The 19765-nt window shown below is 41.3% G+C and overlaps 1 protein-coding gene across 1 annotated transcript; it reads left to right on the top strand.

Annotated features, from left to right (window-relative positions):
* The first annotated feature begins 154 nt into the window (after window positions 1-154).
* On the top strand, window positions 155-6419 carry LOC110527516 (ankyrin repeat domain-containing protein SOWAHC-like). Its single transcript, XM_021608841.3, has one exon. It carries the CDS (start codon window positions 1453-1455, stop codon window positions 3184-3186), a length of 1734 nt encoding a protein of 577 aa, XP_021464516.2. The 5' UTR covers window positions 155-1452; the 3' UTR covers window positions 3187-6419.
* Window positions 6420-19765: the final 13346 nt, after the last annotated feature.

Genomic DNA, 19765 nt, shown 5'->3' with positions numbered 1-19765 from the left:
ACTTTGACTGACCGACCACTAATATAGATTCCAAAATGGCGTTTCAAGGGTCACAGTTTCCCAATGTTGTGGTTGCTATGAGGCGTGGACAGAGATACTTTTGGGGAGATGGGAAACACCATTGGAATCTTATTAACGCTATTTGTATACGTTGCCCATGTCTATGGCCCACGCAGTACATTTCTGGGACGAAGGAGTGACTGGGCGTTAGCTCAAAAACACAACATTAGCATGGATTTAGTGAACAATAAGTACAACATAAGTATTTTCCGAGATTTGAGATAATTAACTTCTCTGAAATCGTGAAATTACGTACTTTCAAGGAAAATAGGCAGGTTTCTCGACTCATACCCGGAATTTGATAAGGGATTGTGAGAAGATTCGTTTTGCAACCACTCGAAGCAGCTGTTTGGGGCGTTATGCAACGTTCAAGACAACTGGGAAAGAACGAGCTCCGACTGGGAAAATCGATTTGAACAGCCATCCAACTAGGAATTCCAACTCTTCCTAGAGCTCTGACTTTCCGAACTTAAAATACAGACTTCATTATTTGACCTCGTATTTTTCCGAGTTTCCGGGTGTTTTGAACCCTGCATTAATACCACAGATAGATATTGAGCCAGATATTAAACCGGATGTATAAATGTGAAGCATCCGGTTGGCGTTTCCTCTCACTACCAAATATGTTAATGCAAGGAAGCCCAGTGACCGGCGTGGTGAGAAGATGGAGTGAGATGTATTTTGGCCAACATTCTGCTAATTTTCTAATCGATGAAACATTTGATCTCCATAAAGTTTTATGTTTCCAAAACTATAATCTATAACAAACAGAATGGACTGCGTCTTTGCCAAAGTAAAACAAAAATGGGTTGTTTATAGGTGCGAATTCCCTTATTGCACAGGCGCTTTCATAGAATGCGTTCCCTAACAAAAATATGCAAATAAATACTAGAACGTGCCATTGAGATCTCACTAGCTAGTGCATGGCTCTTCCCATCTCCTTGCTTGTTCTATCCACCATGATTAATTTCCTCACATTGGAAACGACAGCCTCTGGTCTATCTTGGGTTAGTTATAAAAATCTTTGGTCTTACGTTCATTCATTACCCAAGGGTAACTATCTCCTCCTTTCTCTAATGTCTCTGTAGTGGATCGCAGTGACCATAGAAATAAAACGGATAGACAGGTCTGCTTGCAAAAGTGGGTCCTTCCTTACTCAACTCTGGGTGGGGTGACAGTTCTATTAATTTATATTCTGTATCAAAGAAGCACAAGGTCTGAGGATGATGTGATGAGACAACACCAACCAGGGCAGGTGAAAATCGTATTTATACGGGCTGATTAAACTCTAGCTAATTTATAAACATAAAAGGGAAGGTCTTTTTTTTTTTTTTTTTTAGATCTGTAAGTGGTTTACCGTAGCCTTTTAGTTAATACATTTTTTAATCAGTAATGGCGACCGAGTGCACCCAAGAAGCGGTTGTTCAATTTCTAATCGAGCGAGGAGGGAGAGTGAAAAATCAGATATTCATTGACTATTTCAAAGCTGTTTTCCCAGAAGACCCTGACCAGAAAGCAATTGTTCGGGAGAAATTCAAGGGATACGTGGACAACGTCGCATTTGTAAAGTTGGAGAATGGAGTGAAATGTGTATGTTTAAAAAAGAAGTATCGAGTTTCATTGAAGTATACAGTGGAAAAAGACAACGAGTGCAATGGTAACGGGACAGGCACCTTATTGGAACAAGAGGACAGCGGTGCTGCTATATCAAAATCATATAAGAACTTGATAGAAGATTGTGCACCACAACTGCATCTGTCAGTATCATCTGCTGGGCATGTGCACTCTTGGGAAATCACTGCAAACGAAGAGGCACAAGACATTTCACTTGGCTCAGGTTACGGAATTGACAATGCCACGAGAGCGAGACCGCCTGACATTTCTGGAATTATTTTGAAAGGTAAAATTGTAGAAAGAGCTGCGTCAACAAGATCTGTAGTTGAAAATAATAGTTTATCAGACAATATGGGAAATGCGTTAGGCATTGGTGGTAATGCAGAGCAGAAATTGACCAAGGGGGACATTCATTGCAACCGCACGACATTGCAACCGCATGACATACCGCAAATTGCAGTGATTGAGGCGTCACCTTTACCTACATCCGCGGATGGCTCTATGTTCCCCTTACCCATACGTCCATTTCCAACTAATGCACAGGACAGCCTGCTGTCCCGTCACCCTTCAACAGAGGACGGGGCAGACGAAAGCCAGTATTATGATTTTCAACAGAGCATATCTGGGAGTGACAGCTACACACCTAAAAGTAGCCGTAATAACTTTATTGAGCTCATGATGAACAGCTCCCTCCAGGTGCGACGCAGCATGGTGTTGAGGAACTCGGACTCCGCCTCTGTGGTTTCCTCTACTACAGACGAAGACGGTGCTTCAGTCACTCTGGACCCGTTGGAACACGAGTGGATGATGTGTGCATCCGACGGCCAATGGGAGAGTCTCCACCCTCTCCTTTCCTCTGAACCAAACCTTGTCATGAAGAAGGATTTTGTGACTGGGTTCACCTGCCTGCACTGGGCCGCAAAGCAGGGCAAACAAGAGCTGCTAGCGCTTCTCGTGAACTTTGCCAAACAACACACAGTGCCCATCAACATCAATGCCCGATCAAGTGCCGGCTACACGCCCCTACACCTAGCAGCAATGCACAACCAAGTTGAGGTGGTGAAGTTACTGGTAGGTGCCTATGACGCAGACTTAGAGGCCAGAGATTATAATGGGAAAAGGGCGTGTCAGTATCTTACAAACAGTGTGGCCGTTGATATCCGTGACATCATCGGGGCGGGTGTTGGCGGCGACTCGGACTCAGAGAACACAGACTATGGGGATGGGGGGCGTTGGAGGTTGTCTAAAGTTCTCCAGTCTAATCTGATGCCCCTCAAACTGCACAATCACAGCGAGGAGGACACAGGTGATGGAGTAGACCAGGCCAGACAGAAACCCTTGCTGAGGAAATCGTCCTTTAGCAAGATGAGGCCCAAACTCCAGAAGATCCGCTTCAGATCTTCGCAGATAGTTCACAGCACTTCGTTCCCAGCACACTGTGAGACAGAGGAGCTTAACGGGTCCAGGAAAAGCTCATTTAAATCCAGACCCATGTCAAATCTGTTTGGCTGAGGAATAGCCCCTAAATTCACTCGACAAAGAGCAAATCAACTACTACAGTGCAGAATGACTGACACAATGGGGTATAGTTTGATGTTACAAGTGTTTATGTTTTTTTTTTGTGGCATAGGCCAAGTCTGGTGTTACACATACTTAAGGGTTTTCCTCTAGGCATTATATGAATATACTGAACTAACAGAATATGGTATTACATGATCTATTGAGTAACTGGCCAGATTGTCACCCCTGGTTAGGCTAAAAAATTTATGTGATAACTCTCTTATCATTCCGAAGTAGCCAAGTAGGTCTTATTGTTCGTCTGCTTGAACCCTTAGCGTACATGTAAAGCTGTCTGTAACCCACTGGGCAAAGATGTCATTTTAACATCTAGTTTTGGTTGAGTTGAACTAATTTGAATTCAGTGTGAAATCAACAAAAAATGACACAATGTCATTGGATTTAGGTTAAAAGTTGGGTGATTTAAAAAGATACGATTAACTTACATTGATTACTTTTTTTCAAAGCCAATCAGTTTTCCTCGTTGATTTGATGCCTTCATATTTACTTTTTTGTTGTTGGTTGAAATGACTTGGGAACCAGGTTGACTCGACCTGTTTTTGCCTAGTGGGAAGTGTTTAAACGTCAAGTTATTTCACCACATGGTAGAAACAATGTCATTGATTTCACAACGCTTGGGAACAATTCTATCTTATTACTGTCAGACTGTTATTCGTTTATTCTCCCTTTTATATTTACGTTGCTTAAAGCACTTTGATTTTAAACTGTTATTGATCCAGCTTTCCTGCGGTTGATGCCATTCAGTCCACCTGAAAGACTTTGAGATGGGAATTGACTTCCTCTTTGTGTTCAAGTGGACGATTGGAGGCCAACGAAAAGGCCTCTGGTCTTTTACGTCTGTAATCAGGGTCAGTAGAGGAGATTTCTGTGTCACAAGGTACGCGGTTGTAGAGTGCATGGTAGGCCGACTGTTTATAGTGATGAAAGATCAGGTTTCATTCCTATTCATGTTTAAAAAAGGTACATTTTTTTGACCTGACAGCTCCTTATTTTGAGTTGTCTAAGGTTGCAGTCGTCTGGTATCAAGTTGTAGGTTACCCTCTGTTCTGTTTTATATCAACAAGCTCAGGCTTGCCGACCCAGGAGAGCCTAGCTCAGCTGAGAGTGAGCAAGAGAGACTAGTGTACATTTAGTGCCTTCAGAAAGTGTTCATACTCCTTGACTTATTCCACATTTTGTTGCGTTACAGCCTGAATTCAGAATTGATTAAATATATATGTGTTTCTCACCAATCTACACACAATACGCCATAATGACAATGTGAAAACATGTTTTTAGAAATGTTTGCAAATGTAATATAAAAAAAAATGCATAAATATCTCAATGACAAAAGTATTCACACCCCTGAGTCAATACTTTGTAGAAGCACCTTTGGCTGCTATTACAGCTGTGAGTCTTTCTGGGTAAATCTCTAAGAGCTTTCCACACCTGGATTGTACAGCATTTGCCCATTTAAAAAAAAAATATTCAAGCTCTGTTCAAATTGGTTGTTGATCCTTGCTAGACAACCATTTTCAGGTCTTGTCATAGTTTTTCAAGTAGATTTAAGTCCAAACTGTAACTCGGCCACTCCGGAAAATTCACTGTTATCTTGGTAAGCAACTCCAGTGTAGATTTGGCCTTGTGTTTGAGATTATTGTCCTGCTGAACTGTGAATTCATCTCCCAGTGTCTGGTGGAAAACAGACTGAACCAGGCATTCCTCTAGGATTTTGCCTGTACTTACCTCTACTCCCATGTATTTTTTTTATCCTGAAAAAATCCCCAGTCCTTCATGATTATAAGCATACCCATAACATGATGCAGCCACCACTACGTCTGAAAATATGGAGAGTGGTACTCAATAATGTGTTATGTTCGAGGCAAATCCAATAAAACTTTGTATTCAGGACAAAAGGTTAATTGCTTTGCAATTTTTTTTGCAGTGTTACTTTAGTGCCTTGTTACAAACAGGATGCATGTTTTGTAATATTTTTATTCGGTACAGGCTTCCTTTTCACTCTGTTAATTAGGTTAGTATTGTGGAGTAACTACAATGTTGTTGATCCATGCTAAGTTTTCTCCTATCACAGCCATTCAACTATTTCACTGTTTAAAAGTCACCATGGCCTCATGGTGAAATCCCTGAGCGGTTTCTTTCCTCTCCAGCAACTGAGTTAAGAAGGACGCCTTTATCTTTGTAGCGACTGGGTGTATTGATACACCATCCAAAGTGTAATTAATAACTTCACTATGCTCAAAGGGATATTCAACATCTGCTTTTTTATTTTTTACCCATCTACCAATAGGTGCCCTCATAGCCGTGGGAAGTGAGGGTGCTGCAGCACCCCCTGAAAAATCATAATGGTAAAAAAAATATGAATAAAAAATAAAAATCATCTTTTGGAAAATATTTATTTTTTCTCACAAAAGTGATGCACTGGGCCTTTAATAGTCCTGTATTAGTGAACTGATTTAGCCTTCTGTTATAGCCTTTAGTTTTTGTGCAATGTTGCACTGAATTCTAACACTTATTTTTACTCTGCACTTTTGTTATTTGTTAATTAATATAACTGGAGTGTGTTTAAGATATCTTTCTTTTATTAGCAAATCATTGTCTCACATGTACTAGTCTAATTGTTTGTCTAGATTAGATTTAAGGCCTACTACATATGGCATTAACTGTTTTTGGGCAATTTAATGGTTTCTCAGTCAATGGTTTTTTATTGCTGAATAGCCTACAGAAATGCTACATAGTTTACTGATTTTGCTACTTGATTTTATTGTACAGTTTTGTATTTTTGCAAAATTAGCTCTTACCTTTTTTATTATGCAATTATAATTTTTTGTTCTTTTATCAACCACCTGCTGCTAATTCTGATATTCAAAGGGCTGGAACGGTATTTCTCTTGTCTGTCTGTACATTAAATTATATTATAGTCCTCTTTTTGATGATCAAACAAAAGAATGTTAACATAAACAAATCTTGACACCTCACTGTCTACAATCATTTAAGATCCCATGTTCAGTACTCTCTGTCTTCAATAATGTTTTCCAAGCGAGATTGTGGAGTCTGTATTTTTATCATTTGGAAACCTATTCCTACATCTTTGTGTTGCTTAACAGAAACATCAAACTACCGTTAGCTCTGCCTTTACCCAACCTGATAAATAAACTGTCATACTGTCACTATTGAGATCTGTCTTGTTCTGTTTAATGCAGCAGTCTGTGACAGTAGTAACTAACACACCGTGTCCATAGTTAGGAACATTTTTGCTCAACCAGTAGTGCACGCATGTATTTCTTTACTTATACGGTGTGCAAGATGGCTTTTATGTTCTCTTAAGGGCTCTTAAACAAACATGGTTTTTATTGCCTGTGAATTTCTGTGCCCCAAAATAGGATGCCACGTTGGGTTCATTGTGGGAAATGAGTATGCCACGTTTTCATTGGTAATTGCTGTATGACTAATCTTAGGCAAATCTCAGCAGGTATTTTATTTTATTCCTTCATTGAGTAATGGAGTGGAATAGCATTGACACAACATTTTTGTTGTAAATCATTCAGTGAAATGAAACGGTACATATGGACCATCTTAGCTCCACTCTACAGAGAGATGTGTTTGTCCTTGACCGGGGCAATGCATTACAGTCATTACAACCTAGATGGATTGAAATGATATAACTATAGAATATATATACTGTACAGTGCATTCAGAAAGTTTTCAGGGCCCTTGACTCTTTCCACATTTTGTTATGTTCCAACCGTATTCTAAAATGGATTAAAAAGGTGTATCCTGTTTCCATTGATCTTTGCGGTGTTTCTACATCTTGATTGGAGTCCACCTGTGGTAAATTCAATTGATTGAACATCATTTGGAAAGGCACACATCTGTCTATATATGGTCCCACAGTTGACAGAGCATAAACCAAGGCATTGTCCGTAGAGCTCCGAGACAGGATTGTGTCGAGGCAAGGATCTGGGGAAGGGTTTCAAAATATTTGAAGGTCCCCAAGAACGCATTGGCCTCCATCATTCTTAAACGGAAGAAGTCTGGAACCACCAAGACTCTTCCTAGAGCTGGCCAAGAACCCAATGGTCACTCTGACAGAGCTCCAGAGTTCCTCTGTGGAGATGGGAGAACCTTCCAGACGGAAGCCACTCCTCATTGAAAGGCACATGACAGCCCACTTGGAGTTTGCCAAAAGGCACCTAAAGGACTCTCAGACCATGAGAAACAATATTCTCTGGTCTGATGAAACCAAGATTAAACATTTTGTCTTGAATGCCAAGCGTCATGCCTGGAGGAAACCAGGCACCGCTCATCACCTGGCCAATTCCATCCCTACGGTGAAGCATGGTGGTGGTAGCATCATGATGTGGGGATGTTTTTCAGCGGGATATACTGGGAGACTAGTCAGAATCGAGCGAAAGATGAACGGAGCAAAGTACAGAGAGATCCTTATTGAAAACCTGCTCGAGAGTGCTCAGGACCTTAAACTTGGGCGAAGGTTCACCTTCGAATAGGACAATGACCCTAAGTACAAGCAAAGACAACACAGCCAGAGCCCGGACTTGAACCCCATCGAACATCTCTGGAGAGATCTGAAAATAGCTGTGCAGCGACACTCCCCATCCAACCTGTCAGGGCTTGAGAGGATTTGCAGAGAAGAATGGGAGAAACTCCCCAAATATAGGTGTGCCAAGCTTGTAGCGTCATACCCAAGATGACTCGAGGCTGTAATCACTGCCCAAAGGTGCTTCAACAAAGTACTGAGTAAAGGGTCTGAATACTTCTATAAATGTGCTATTTCAGTTTTTTATTTGTAATACATTTGCAAACATTTCCTAAAAAACAGTTTTTGCTTTGTCATTATGGGATATTGTGTGTAAATTGATGAGGGTAAAAAAACGATTTAATCAATTTTAGAATAAGGCTGTAATGAACAAAATGTGGAAAAGGTCAAGGGGTCTGAACACACTCTATATATAAAACCATTTCAGGTCGTCAGTGATGTGCACGTCGCGGAAGTTGAAGCTTTTGACGCTTTCCACTGAGGCCCCGTCGATGTGGGGACGTGCTCTCTCTGCTGTCTCCTGTAGTTCACCATCAGCTCCTTTGTTGACTTTGAAGGAGAGGTTATTTTCCTGGCACCAATCCGCTAGGGCTCTCAGCCTTGAACTTTGGGGCTTATGGTGTATAGGGCAGCCCGACAACCTAAACCTCCTAACCAATAGGTACTGTTCATCCCTTAAAAGACCACAAGTAGAACTTAGCTCTGCATCCCAAATGGGACCCTATTCCTTACATAGTGCACTACTTCTAACCAGAGCACTATGGGCCCTGATCAAAAGTAGTGCACTGTGTAGGGAGTAATGTGGCATTTGGGACGTATCCCAGGGGATTGAGCCCAGACAGTAGAGATGGAGTTGGAGGACATCAGAGAACACAGGGCTTTGTGGAATTGCGCACAGTTGGAGTTTGAAATTGAAATGGCTGACGTGGAATCAGAATGAGTCACCAGAGACACTGCTCCCTTGCTATCTCTGTATGCCTCTCTCTCTCTCTTGCTATCTCTGTATCCCTCTCTCTGTCTTTTTCTCTCTCGCTATGTCTGTCTGTCAAAGGATGTTCACCTAGCTCAAGAATTATTATCTCACACAGGCCAACCAACAAGGTCAGTATGACAGTCTCTCTCCATATCTATTTATGATTCAGGTTTTAAGCCATGTCTAAATTCTTCCACTGAATCCTGTCAGACTGATAAGAAGGTCTGACAGGATCCAGTAGATCCTTGATATGTTGAATGTCATTTTACTTCTGTTCAAGCCTCAGCCTGCACATCTCCTTTGAATTACCAGTCCAATGCGTTAAATATATTGTTCGGGCGTTACCTTAATAGTCTACTCCACCTACATGACTCAAACCATGTGTTTTGGTTACCTCCAAATACAGACTTCCATCTAGTTTTCCATACCCTTGAAACACTCTTTACCACATCAATTGGTTCATAAGACCTCAAGGCCTTTGTTTTTGCACAATCCAAGGTTACTATACTCAAGAGGTTTTTATGACCTATTTTACAAATGAAACTGGTATAGTTGACATTTACAGTGAGATATAAATCTGACCTTGACTTGGTGCTTTCTGAGTAAGACACTGAACTGCTCTAGCAAGTCCACAAGGTGGCACTGAATGGCAAAGCCATTCTCTCGCTCTCTCTGCATCTCTTGCTCTCTCTTTCCCCTCTCACTCTCGGTCTCTTTCTCCCCACCCCTTCTTTCCTCTCTCTCTTCCCCCTATCCCTCTCTCTCCCTCTTTCTGTCTGTCTGCCTCTCGCCACTCTTTCTCGCTGGTTAATATCATAGATGAGATGGGAGTGTATCATAAATTCAGCGGGAGGTGTAATAAATCCTATGTGGCTTAGCCTTCACATTGTCACGGACAGTCGCTAGCTGTGTTAATGAGGACACTTAATCTGACACCGCTGGGGACTGAAATGGGATGTAGGCTACATGAATCAACCGCTCTGATGACTGTGTATCCCAAATGGCACCCTATTCCGTATATACTGCACTACTTTTGAGGGCTCTGGTCAAAAGTAGTGCACTATATGGAATAGGGTGCTATCTGGGATGTTTACTATGACCCTGACTAGACTAGACTAACTGAGCTATACCGTATATGCCCTTATTCGATTTAATCAAGTCTCTCTGATCTAAAGTAAAAATACAATTTCATTTGTTGCCGTCTACCAACGTGTACGGCTTACCATTAGGCAGACGAGTCAATTGCCTCAGGCTACACATCATTAAGGGGCCTCGTGAGCTGGGCATAAAATAAAATAATTTCTCGCCTCTTCTTGAGGCTCCCCCATGCTCCACTCGAGACATAATAAAAAAATCCCCCTCAAAATATTTTTTGTTTAAGATAGAGATATTTTTGCATGGGCTGCGTCTCAATTCGCCTGCGTCGGCCTTCCGCATCTGCGGTGGAAGGTGGTAGAGCTACAGCGGTGATTGTCAGACACAGGAGGTTGGTGGCACTTTAATTGGGGAGAACGGGCTCGTGGTAATCACTAGAGCAGAATCAGTGGAATGGTTTCAAATACATCAAACACATGGTTTCCAGGTGTTTGATGTCATTCCATTTGCTCCTTCCCAGCCATTATTATGATCCATTCACCCCTCAGCAGCCTCCACTGTTGTCAAACCAGGAGATATCGCGAAAATCCGTCTTCTCACGAAAGCGATGGTGTTCTCCATTTTTCTATCTGACACCCACAAGTGTCAACCTGGAACTGGTCCGAAAAATGAATGGATGCGAAAGGGCATTACCACGTCAAAGGTGTACAGGTAATTCCAGGATAAAAACGATTTGTGCACATTTTTTTCCCTGAGCGTTCTTATATCTCTCAGATATAGGACAGACACTTCAAAACATACTTCCCTTTGACTACATGTTTGACTATCTGTTTTTCCATGTATGAATCTGTTACTGAATGCGTTTCTATGGGCTAATAGAAGCAAGGCCAAATTCAATGTCTCATCCAATATTTGTTTTATATATATATATATATATTTATACCTATAGGGGTCCTGAAATTCTAAGTTATCCTTGGTATGACCATCTTAAAGCAATTCCATATGTTACTTTAGTAGGAGTCTCACATTGCCATACATCCAAAATCACAACGCTCTCACGACTCCCTTGGAGGTTTGAATGGTACACAGGCTCCCAGCAGCAAGATTATGATTGGATGTAACATTTAAAAAACCCTCCCCCCACACGCCCGTTGGTTCTTCGTAATATGTTCGTCATTGTTGTAAGACTAGAAAGGACACATTTTGCAGAGAGTTGGACCGTATGCTAGTTTGCAACATTGCAGAAAATGGAAGAAAACCTGAAGGAAAAACTGAACTGTGTTTCGTCAGACGTGTGCTCTATACACACATTCGACATTAACACATTTTGATGGGATTGTAATCAGTGATTTTCCGGTCATCCTCACCATAGACTGTCAAATGAATCGCCACGCACTGTTGCATCTACGACACTAATCCAGTGAGCACTATTGGAGCGCCGGACAAGCAAGGCATTTGATTGGTTTGGCGTGTAGCAAGGAGTCACTGATTTACACTGGGTCTACACCCTTGTTTAGCTATTTTTCTGCCATGAACATCTCCAGGCTTTCCTGTATTAGGGAAGCCTGGTTCTCGACGAGGCTAGCTTAGTAGAAACCCAGCCTCAAGGTCATTAGACTCTAGGGCAGAACCCTGCTGGTGGCCCATGGGCTGAATTTGGCCCGCGGGTGATTTTATTTGACGCCCCAAGTCTTCTGAGCAAAAAAACAAACCAACTAAAAAAGATATATATTGTAATGAAACAGGCAGGGAGCAGGTCTCGATCCCTCGACCTTCGAGCCCGAGGTCCGGTGTGTTATCGATTGTGCCGCAAAAACATGCTCGTGCGGCAGAGTCGATTTCCGCGCTTATAAACCCAGGGTCGTTACACTACTCCCTCTTTTCAAAGAGCGCGTCCTCGCGACTCTACGTCTTACAGGAACGTGCTCACCGGCCAAGCACACGCACTGTCGTGGATGCAAGGTCCGATCCCTTCTGACACCAATGTAATGAAACAGCAGGGAGCAGGTCTCGAAAGGTCCGGAGCGCTATCGACTGTGCCGCAAAAGCATGCTCGTGCGGCAAGATGCCGATTTCCGCAGTTATAAACCCAGGGTCGTTACAATATATACAGTGCATTCTGAGAGTATTCAGGCCTCTTGACTCTTTCCACATTTTGTTAAGTTACAGCCTTATTTTAAAACGTATGACGTTTTTTGCCTCATCAGTCTACACACAATACCCCATAATGCCAAAGTGAAAACAGAAGAAACAAAGTATTCAGACCATATGCTATGAGACTCGAAATTGAGCTCAGGTGCATCCTGTTTCCATTGATCATCCTTGAGATGTTTCTACAACTTGATTGGAGTGCACCTGTGGAAAATTAAATTGATTGGACACAATTTGGAAAGTCACACACCTGTCTAAGGTCCCACAGTTGACAGTGCATGTCAAATCAAAAACCAAGACATGAGGTTGAGAAATGTCCATAGAGCTCCGAGACAGGATTGTGTCGAGGCACAGATCTGGGGAAGGGTACCAAAAAATGTCTGCAGCATTGATGTTCCCCAAGAACACAGTGGCCTCCATCATTCTTAAATGGAAGAAGTTTGGAACCACCTAGAGCTGGCCGCCTGGCCATACTGAGCAATTGGGGGGAATGGTCAGGGAGGTGACCAAGAACCCGATGGTCACTCTGACAGAGCTCCAGAGTACCTCTGTGAAGATGGGAGAACCTTCCAGAGGACAACCGTCTCTGTAGCACTCCACCAATTAGGACTTTATGGTACAGTGGCCAGATGAAAGTCACTCCTCAGTAAAAGGCACATGACAGCACGCTTGGAGTTTGCCAAAAGGTACCTAAAGGACTCTCAGACCATGAGAAACAAGATTCTCTAGTCTGATGAAACCAACATTGAACTCTTTGGCCTAAATGCCAAGCTTCCCGTCCAGGCCAATACCATCCCACGGTGAAGCATGGTGGTGGCAGCATCATGCTGTAGGGATGTTTTTCAGCGGCAATGACAGGGAGACTAGTCAGGATCGAGGGAAAGATGAATGGAGCAAAGTACAGAGAGATCCTTGATGAAAACCTGCTCCATAGTGCTCAGGATACTCCCCATCCAACCTGACAGAGCATAAGAGAATCTGTAGAGAAGAATGGGAGAAACTCTGCAAATGCAGGTGTGCCAAGCTTGTAGCATCATACCCAAGTAGACTTGAGGCTGTAATCGCTGCCAAAGGTGCTTCAACAAAGTACTGAATAAAGGTTCTGAATACTTATGTAAATGTGATATTTCAGTTTTTTATTTGTTATACATTTGCAAACATTTCTAAAAACCTGTTTTTGCTTTGTCATTATGGGTTATTGTGTGTAGATTGATGAGGGAAAAAAACAATTTAATTAATTTTAGAATAAGGCTGTAACATAACAGAATGTGGAAAAGGTCAAGGGGTCTGAGTACTTTCGGAATGCAGTGTATATACAGTACCAGTCAAACGATTGGAGACACCTACTCATTCAAGTGTTTTTCTTTATTTTTACTATTTTCTACATTGTAGAATAATAGTGACGATATCAAAATGATGAAATAACACATCTGGTATCATGTAGTAACCAAAAAAGTGTGAAACAAATCTAAATATATTTTAGATTTGAGATTCTCCCAAGTAGCCACCCATTGCCTTAATGACAGTTTGCACACTCTTGGCATTCTCTCAACCAGCTTCATGAGGTAGCCACCTGGAATGTATTTCAATTAACAGGTGTGCCTTAAAAGTTCATTTGTGGAATGGCTTTCCTTCTTAATGCATTTGAGCCAATCAGATGTGTTGTGACAAGGTATGGGGTATACAGAAGATAGCCCTATTTGGTAAAAGACCAAGTCCATATGATGACATGAACAGCTCAAATAAGTAAAGAGAAATGACAGTCCATCATTACTTTAAGACATGAAGGTCAGTCAATCCGGACAATTTCAAGAACTTTGAACGTTTCTTCAAGTGCAGTCACAAAAACCATCAAGCACCATGATGAAACTGGCTCTCGTGAGGACCACCACAGGAAAGGAAGAACCAGAGTTACCTCTGCTGCAGTGGATACTTTCATTAGAGTTACCATCCTCAGAAATTGCAGCCCAAATAAATGCTTCACAGAGTTCAAGTAACAGACACATCTCAACAGCAACTGTTCAGAGGAGACTGCGTGAATCAGGCCTTCATGGTCAAATTGCTGAAAAGAAACCACTACTAAAGTACACCAATAATAAGAAGAGACTTGCTTGGGCCAAGAAACGCGAGCAATGGGTGGAAATCTGTCCTTTGGTCTGATGAGTCCAAATGACAGATTTTTGGTTCCAACCGCCATGTCTTTGTGAGACGCAGAGTAGGTGAACGGATTATCTCCGCATGTGTAGTTCCCACCGTGAAGCATGTAGGAGGAGGTGTGATGTTGAAGGGGAGCTTTGGTGGCGACACTGTCTGTGATTTATTTAGAATTCAAGGCACACTTAACCAGCATGGCTACCACAGCAATACGCCATCCCATCTGGTTTGCGCTTTGTGGGACTATCATTTGTTTTTAAAAAGGAAAATGACCCAACACACCTCCAGGCGGTGTAAGGGATATTTCACCAAGAAGGAGAGTGATGGAGTGCTGCATCAGATGACCTGGCCTCCAGAATCACCTGACCTCAACCCAATTGAGATGGTTTGGGATGAGTTTGACAGCAGAGTGAAGGAAAAGCAGCCAACAAGAGCTCAGCATATGTGGGAACTCCTTCAAGACTGTTGGAAAAACATTCCAGGTGAAGCTGGTTGAGAGAATGCCAGGAGTGTGCAAAGCTGTCATCAAGGCAAAGGTTGGCTACTTTGAAGAATCTAAAAAACAAATCTAAAATATATTTAGATTTGTTTAACACTTTTATGATTCCATGTGTTATTTCATAGTTTTGATCTTTTCACTATTATTGTACAATGTAGAAACTAGTAAAAATAAAGAAGAAAACAATTGAATGAGTAGCTGTGTCCAAAATTTTGACTGGTACTGTATATATTTTTTTTATATTTTATTGTTGGACATTAAAGACTGTAAAAACACCAGCAAATCAGCTCCAAGTGATTGTAATTTTGGAAATCTGTTCCAAAGTATTCCCATGCATAATAAAGAGCTTTACAGTATGTAATCGTATACAATTTTATATCCGTTTAGGCTTCTTGCGGCCAATTTATAGTTGACAAATTATTAGTAATTATGGTCCGGCCCCCTGACCATCCGCTCAAGAGAAACTCGGCCCGCGGCTGAATCTAGTTGATAGTCCCTGCTCTAGGGGGATACAATACACATTTATTTTGTAAAAAGACAGGTGCTGCTGATAATACTGCCATCGTCGTCAAGGCAGAGGACATGTATGTATAACCCATGTATCTGATGCTGTCTGGCCAAAAAGAGTATGGTATGTCAGAGTATGGCATGGGTTTACATATAGTAAGACTAGGGTGCTGTTTCGCTTGCTCGGATGCTTTCTCCGGTGAGATAGTTTCAGCGGCTTGCAAATTGACAGAAAGTTGGCGGGCGCACAGTTTGGATGCTGGAATTATTTGGGATGAACGTGCGAAGGTAACCTACTCTTTTGATGTGATTTGTTTGACAATCAGATGAAAACATCATGACTCGTTGTGTTTATGGTACATTTAAAAAGGTAATACATTTTTTCCCAAAAAAATGTAGGTGGGGGGAGCTCAGATTGGCCTCCAAATCACATGGGCCTCCCTGCCCATTCATCATAGTATCAATGGGGGTCATACATGTCTAACCTAGGCTCTGTGTATGTCCATTCTGCTCAAACCAGAAATGCACAATACCATATGAAATCCACAATGAGACCAATTCTGCGTCCATGTTCATGAATTATTCCGTATCATCAGAGGCATCATCTGTTGGCTGGCACAGACTTCAATACATCCTTGACCATCCGGTGCCCCCGCACATTGACTCTGTACCCTGTACTGTATATAGCCTCGCTATTGTTATTATACTTAATTATTTGTTACTTTTATTTCTTATTTAGGTATTTTTCTTAACTGCATTGTTGGTTAAGGTCTTGAAAAGTAAGCATTTCACTACACCTGTTGTATTCGGCGCATGTGACAAATAACATTTGATTTGATCTACCATTTACCTTACCATGACCTCCCCTTAACCTTAGTTGTGAACATAATGAACGTATTGGATTATCTGTGAAATGTTCTCTGACACTGATGTTTGGCAGAAACCAGAGCCATGAGAAGGACATACACTCCTTTCCTCTAGACTTGAGAAGGTTCTGAGGCTGGTTCTGAAGCTGACTTAGGATATAAAGCCCTCAATGTGCCTGTACTGCATGTTCACTAACAGAGGGTGCTGTGGCTGTCACAGATGATGTGTACATCTATTCCCTGGATAACGACAAATCCTATTTTACAGTCTGGCCATGCCGTATTGAAATATCTGCCCGAGACACAATCCATTTCCTCTGAAAAGGCATCACAAGGGAGAGTGGTGTGTGTGTTGGAGGGGATTTCCAAGAACAGTCTTTCAGCCACAGAATAGGCTAGACCCATTTTCTACATGAGCAGATTCATTATACTGCTATTCCTTGTTGCATTACACATCTAATTAACTTTAAATAGGCCCTCTACTCAAGTATGCTAAATTGAATCCTGAGCTGACATGGTTAAGTAAATCTCCAGTGGTTCAAGAGAACATTGCATAAATTGGAAAGAGGATGCATGTGAATGGCTGTGTCAGGATTGTTTAAATTATGGCAGAGTTTGTGTAAGTAATTGTAATAGGAAACAATGTATTGTGGATGTAATTAGTGAGGCAAGAATGCTGTTTGTGCGAGTGTGCTTGTACAAAAATGACAGAGTTTTCTGTTTGAACTGAAACACATATATATATAAAAAGCATAAATGTTCATGCAAAGGCATAACTTCTTACACGATCATTGATGCAGAGGCTTCTTCTATCATGCTCTTCTTTAAACACATTGGGCCCGATTCCAACCCGAGTTAAGTGCAGGTAAATGGAATGTTTTTTTTCTCTTTTTGTGCACTTGTTAATTCTGACCTTGAACTTAAGTGTGAGAACAACATGCGTGCTATTCACCCGCTATTCGTTTTGGGTGGAGATTGAATAAATAAACGAAGGTGTGGCGGATTCCATAATAATTCCACCACCTTGGCGCACGAGGAAACCATGAATGAGGTCTAGTGAACCTACCAGTTTCAAGAGAAAAAAAGCATCCACCTAATTTTTTCCAATAGAAATAACATAATTCTCCATTCCCTGTCATTTACAACTTGATAAGCGCTATCGATAAGAGCTAGGTAAATTAGTCATCTGTTTGGAGAAGGGAATTGTGAATATAAATTACACTTGTTTTTAGATATATTTGACCTTATAATCACTGGAGACGTGAAACCAGTCATATGGCAACAAACTGTAGCATATCAAAAAAAAAAAAAGTTTTCCAGTTTGAGGTGAGTAATCGCTGTTCTGACATCCAGAAGCTCTTTTCGGTCATAAGAGACAGTAGCAGGAACATTATGTACAAAATAAGTTACAAACAATGCAAAAAAAAACCTAACAAAATAAGCACAGTTGGTTAGGAGCCTGTAAAACGGCCGCCATCTCCTCCAGCGCCATTATATGATACTATCTACTATCAGTATCAACCGTCAGTAGGCCTAACCAAACATTTTCAACTGCCAATTTACTGTTAGTTCCCTTCAGTTGGTATAGCCTACATTCATTTGCTTCCTCTGTAAACGCTGTCACTGCCAGTGTGATTGTTGATGAGGATCATTAGTAAAAGTTAACAGTATAAAAAACAACAACATGTAGGCTTACGAAAATGAAGCGGAGCGCAGACCAATCCGTGAGAGTTTGAGCCCAATGCATGGCGCAATACTTGGCTGTCACCACACAGTTCCAGGGTTAGTGCAGGCAATAGACGAGGGTATATTCTTGCTATTATAATTCTATGTACACTCATCTTTCAACATTACCATGGGTTGAAGAACTGAATGTGCCAATTTTCTGAATGAATCAAACCAATGTTTTCTTCATTTTGTGTGTAAAGGCTCTCCGGACTTGTTTTTTTTTATGATTCTTAATTACTTTCCTAAACCTAAATAATATACAAGAGTATCTTTTTTATCTACCAATTGGTGCTAAAACAGAGACGAATATGCGTATATTTAGATGGATTTCTTTCATTGATCCCTAATTTTCTGAACCCGTTCTCTCGATATATTCTAGTGAGTCGGTCAACACAATTCTAGCTAAAAGCTACACCATATTTAAAGGTAGGGCTTTGGATAAATGCACTGAAACCACTATTCAATGAAAACTCCCATGAGAAAATCTGTTGGCCAGCAAGTGGGAGCGTCTTCAGCAGTTGAATTCAAATTATTCAGAGCACAAAGTAGCCACACCTGCAGAGCGTGTTACTTGTCTGAATACCAAGTACTGAGAAGGGCGTAGGAAAGGCGTACATTTCCTATATCTGAATTGCCCCCCTAGTGACAGACTGTTGCCTATTGGAAACAGATCACTCATCATCACTGTCTATTAGCATTTGATCTGAGAGCTCCTCTCCCTCCTTTTTACAGAGAGGAGACAGCGAGAGAAGGAAAGAGAGAAAATGAGAGAGGGGACATGGGGGAGGAGCCCACCGTACAGACCACCCTATTGGTGGAATGACATGAGATTAGATGATGAGATTATTCATTGTTGCAATACTTTCTGATTGACCTTGAAAAGCCTTGTTGGATGTCATTGTTGGATGATAAACATTTTTAGGTCTTAATTGTATGGCCTTGAAAATGTCATTAGACCTACCTACCTACCTACCTAACTAACTAACTAACTAACAACATTTGTCAACATCTAATAGACCACAGGGAGGAAGAGGGCTTTGGTACACTTCATCATTGTGGAATTTAGCATTCACAGCCTGTTCAAAAGGGATGGATTCTCTTCCCATGACTCTAGGCTGTCTCCAACACAAAGATGTACTCAGTTGCCCTTTTTAAAAGGGGATTCATCATAATATAGATAAATTAAAGGTTCAGTCCTCAATGGATTGTACCAGTGACTCACACTACGGGCCGGAATCAGTCTGTATTGCAGAAGATCCGCATTAAAATGTAAAGGTAATTTCCGATGCAACGTTTACTGTGCAGCATTTACCGTGAATGCAGTCTCCGCAAACGCGGGAACATTGCCTTTAAATTCCAATGGAGCGATACTGATTGAATCCAGCCGTAAAACAAGTTACGGTACTGCCAGCAATGCAGATAGCAGATTGTGCATTCTCTTTTTAAATGATGGTTATTTGATTGGGTGTTTTTCCATGACAGGAAATATAATCATTGAAGCTTTTAGCACGAGCTCGTTTGAATAATCAGAACGGTAAGGTAGCTTCAAAATCCACAGGGATCTTTGTCCCAACTCGGCTTTATTTTCTGCTTGATTTTAATCTCACTCTTGCACAAATTTGAGGAATGAATCAATAAAATGCCTGAATGAATAACACAGGGTTTAATCAGCCCTATGCTCTCACTAGGACTAACATCCACTCACACACAACAGCCATATTAATAATAATTAAACCAACAGCCACACAATACATCAGTGTCCCTTTCCTGCAGTCAAATGACCTAGGGGCCTCATGGGTGGAATGTTTATATTTTTCATAATTTAATAATTCATTTAAATAAATAAAAAACGCCCCAAATCCAGTGTTTCTATGTCAAATGGTTTTGTAATATTTCAGTCTTCTGTGATGTACATAAAGTGTAATATTGGGATGCAAACTCAAAATGAAATACCCTTCAACTCTATATCTGACATGGTACAGCGG

Source organism: Oncorhynchus mykiss, chromosome 7 (assembly GCF_057628025.1).
Source record: "Oncorhynchus mykiss isolate SJ-2025 chromosome 7, ASM5762802v1, whole genome shotgun sequence".
Classification (NCBI taxonomy): domain Eukaryota; kingdom Metazoa; phylum Chordata; class Actinopteri; order Salmoniformes; family Salmonidae; genus Oncorhynchus; species Oncorhynchus mykiss.
The sequence above is the reverse complement of the archived record's forward strand: the minus strand, read 5'-3'. Positions and strand labels throughout refer to the sequence as shown.

What these genes read in the sequence shown, in the direction of transcription:
- LOC110527516 (XM_021608841.3), top strand. Translation starts at nt 1,453, where the DNA reads ATGGCGACCGAGTGCACCCAAGAAGCGGTTGTTCAATTTCTAATCGAG.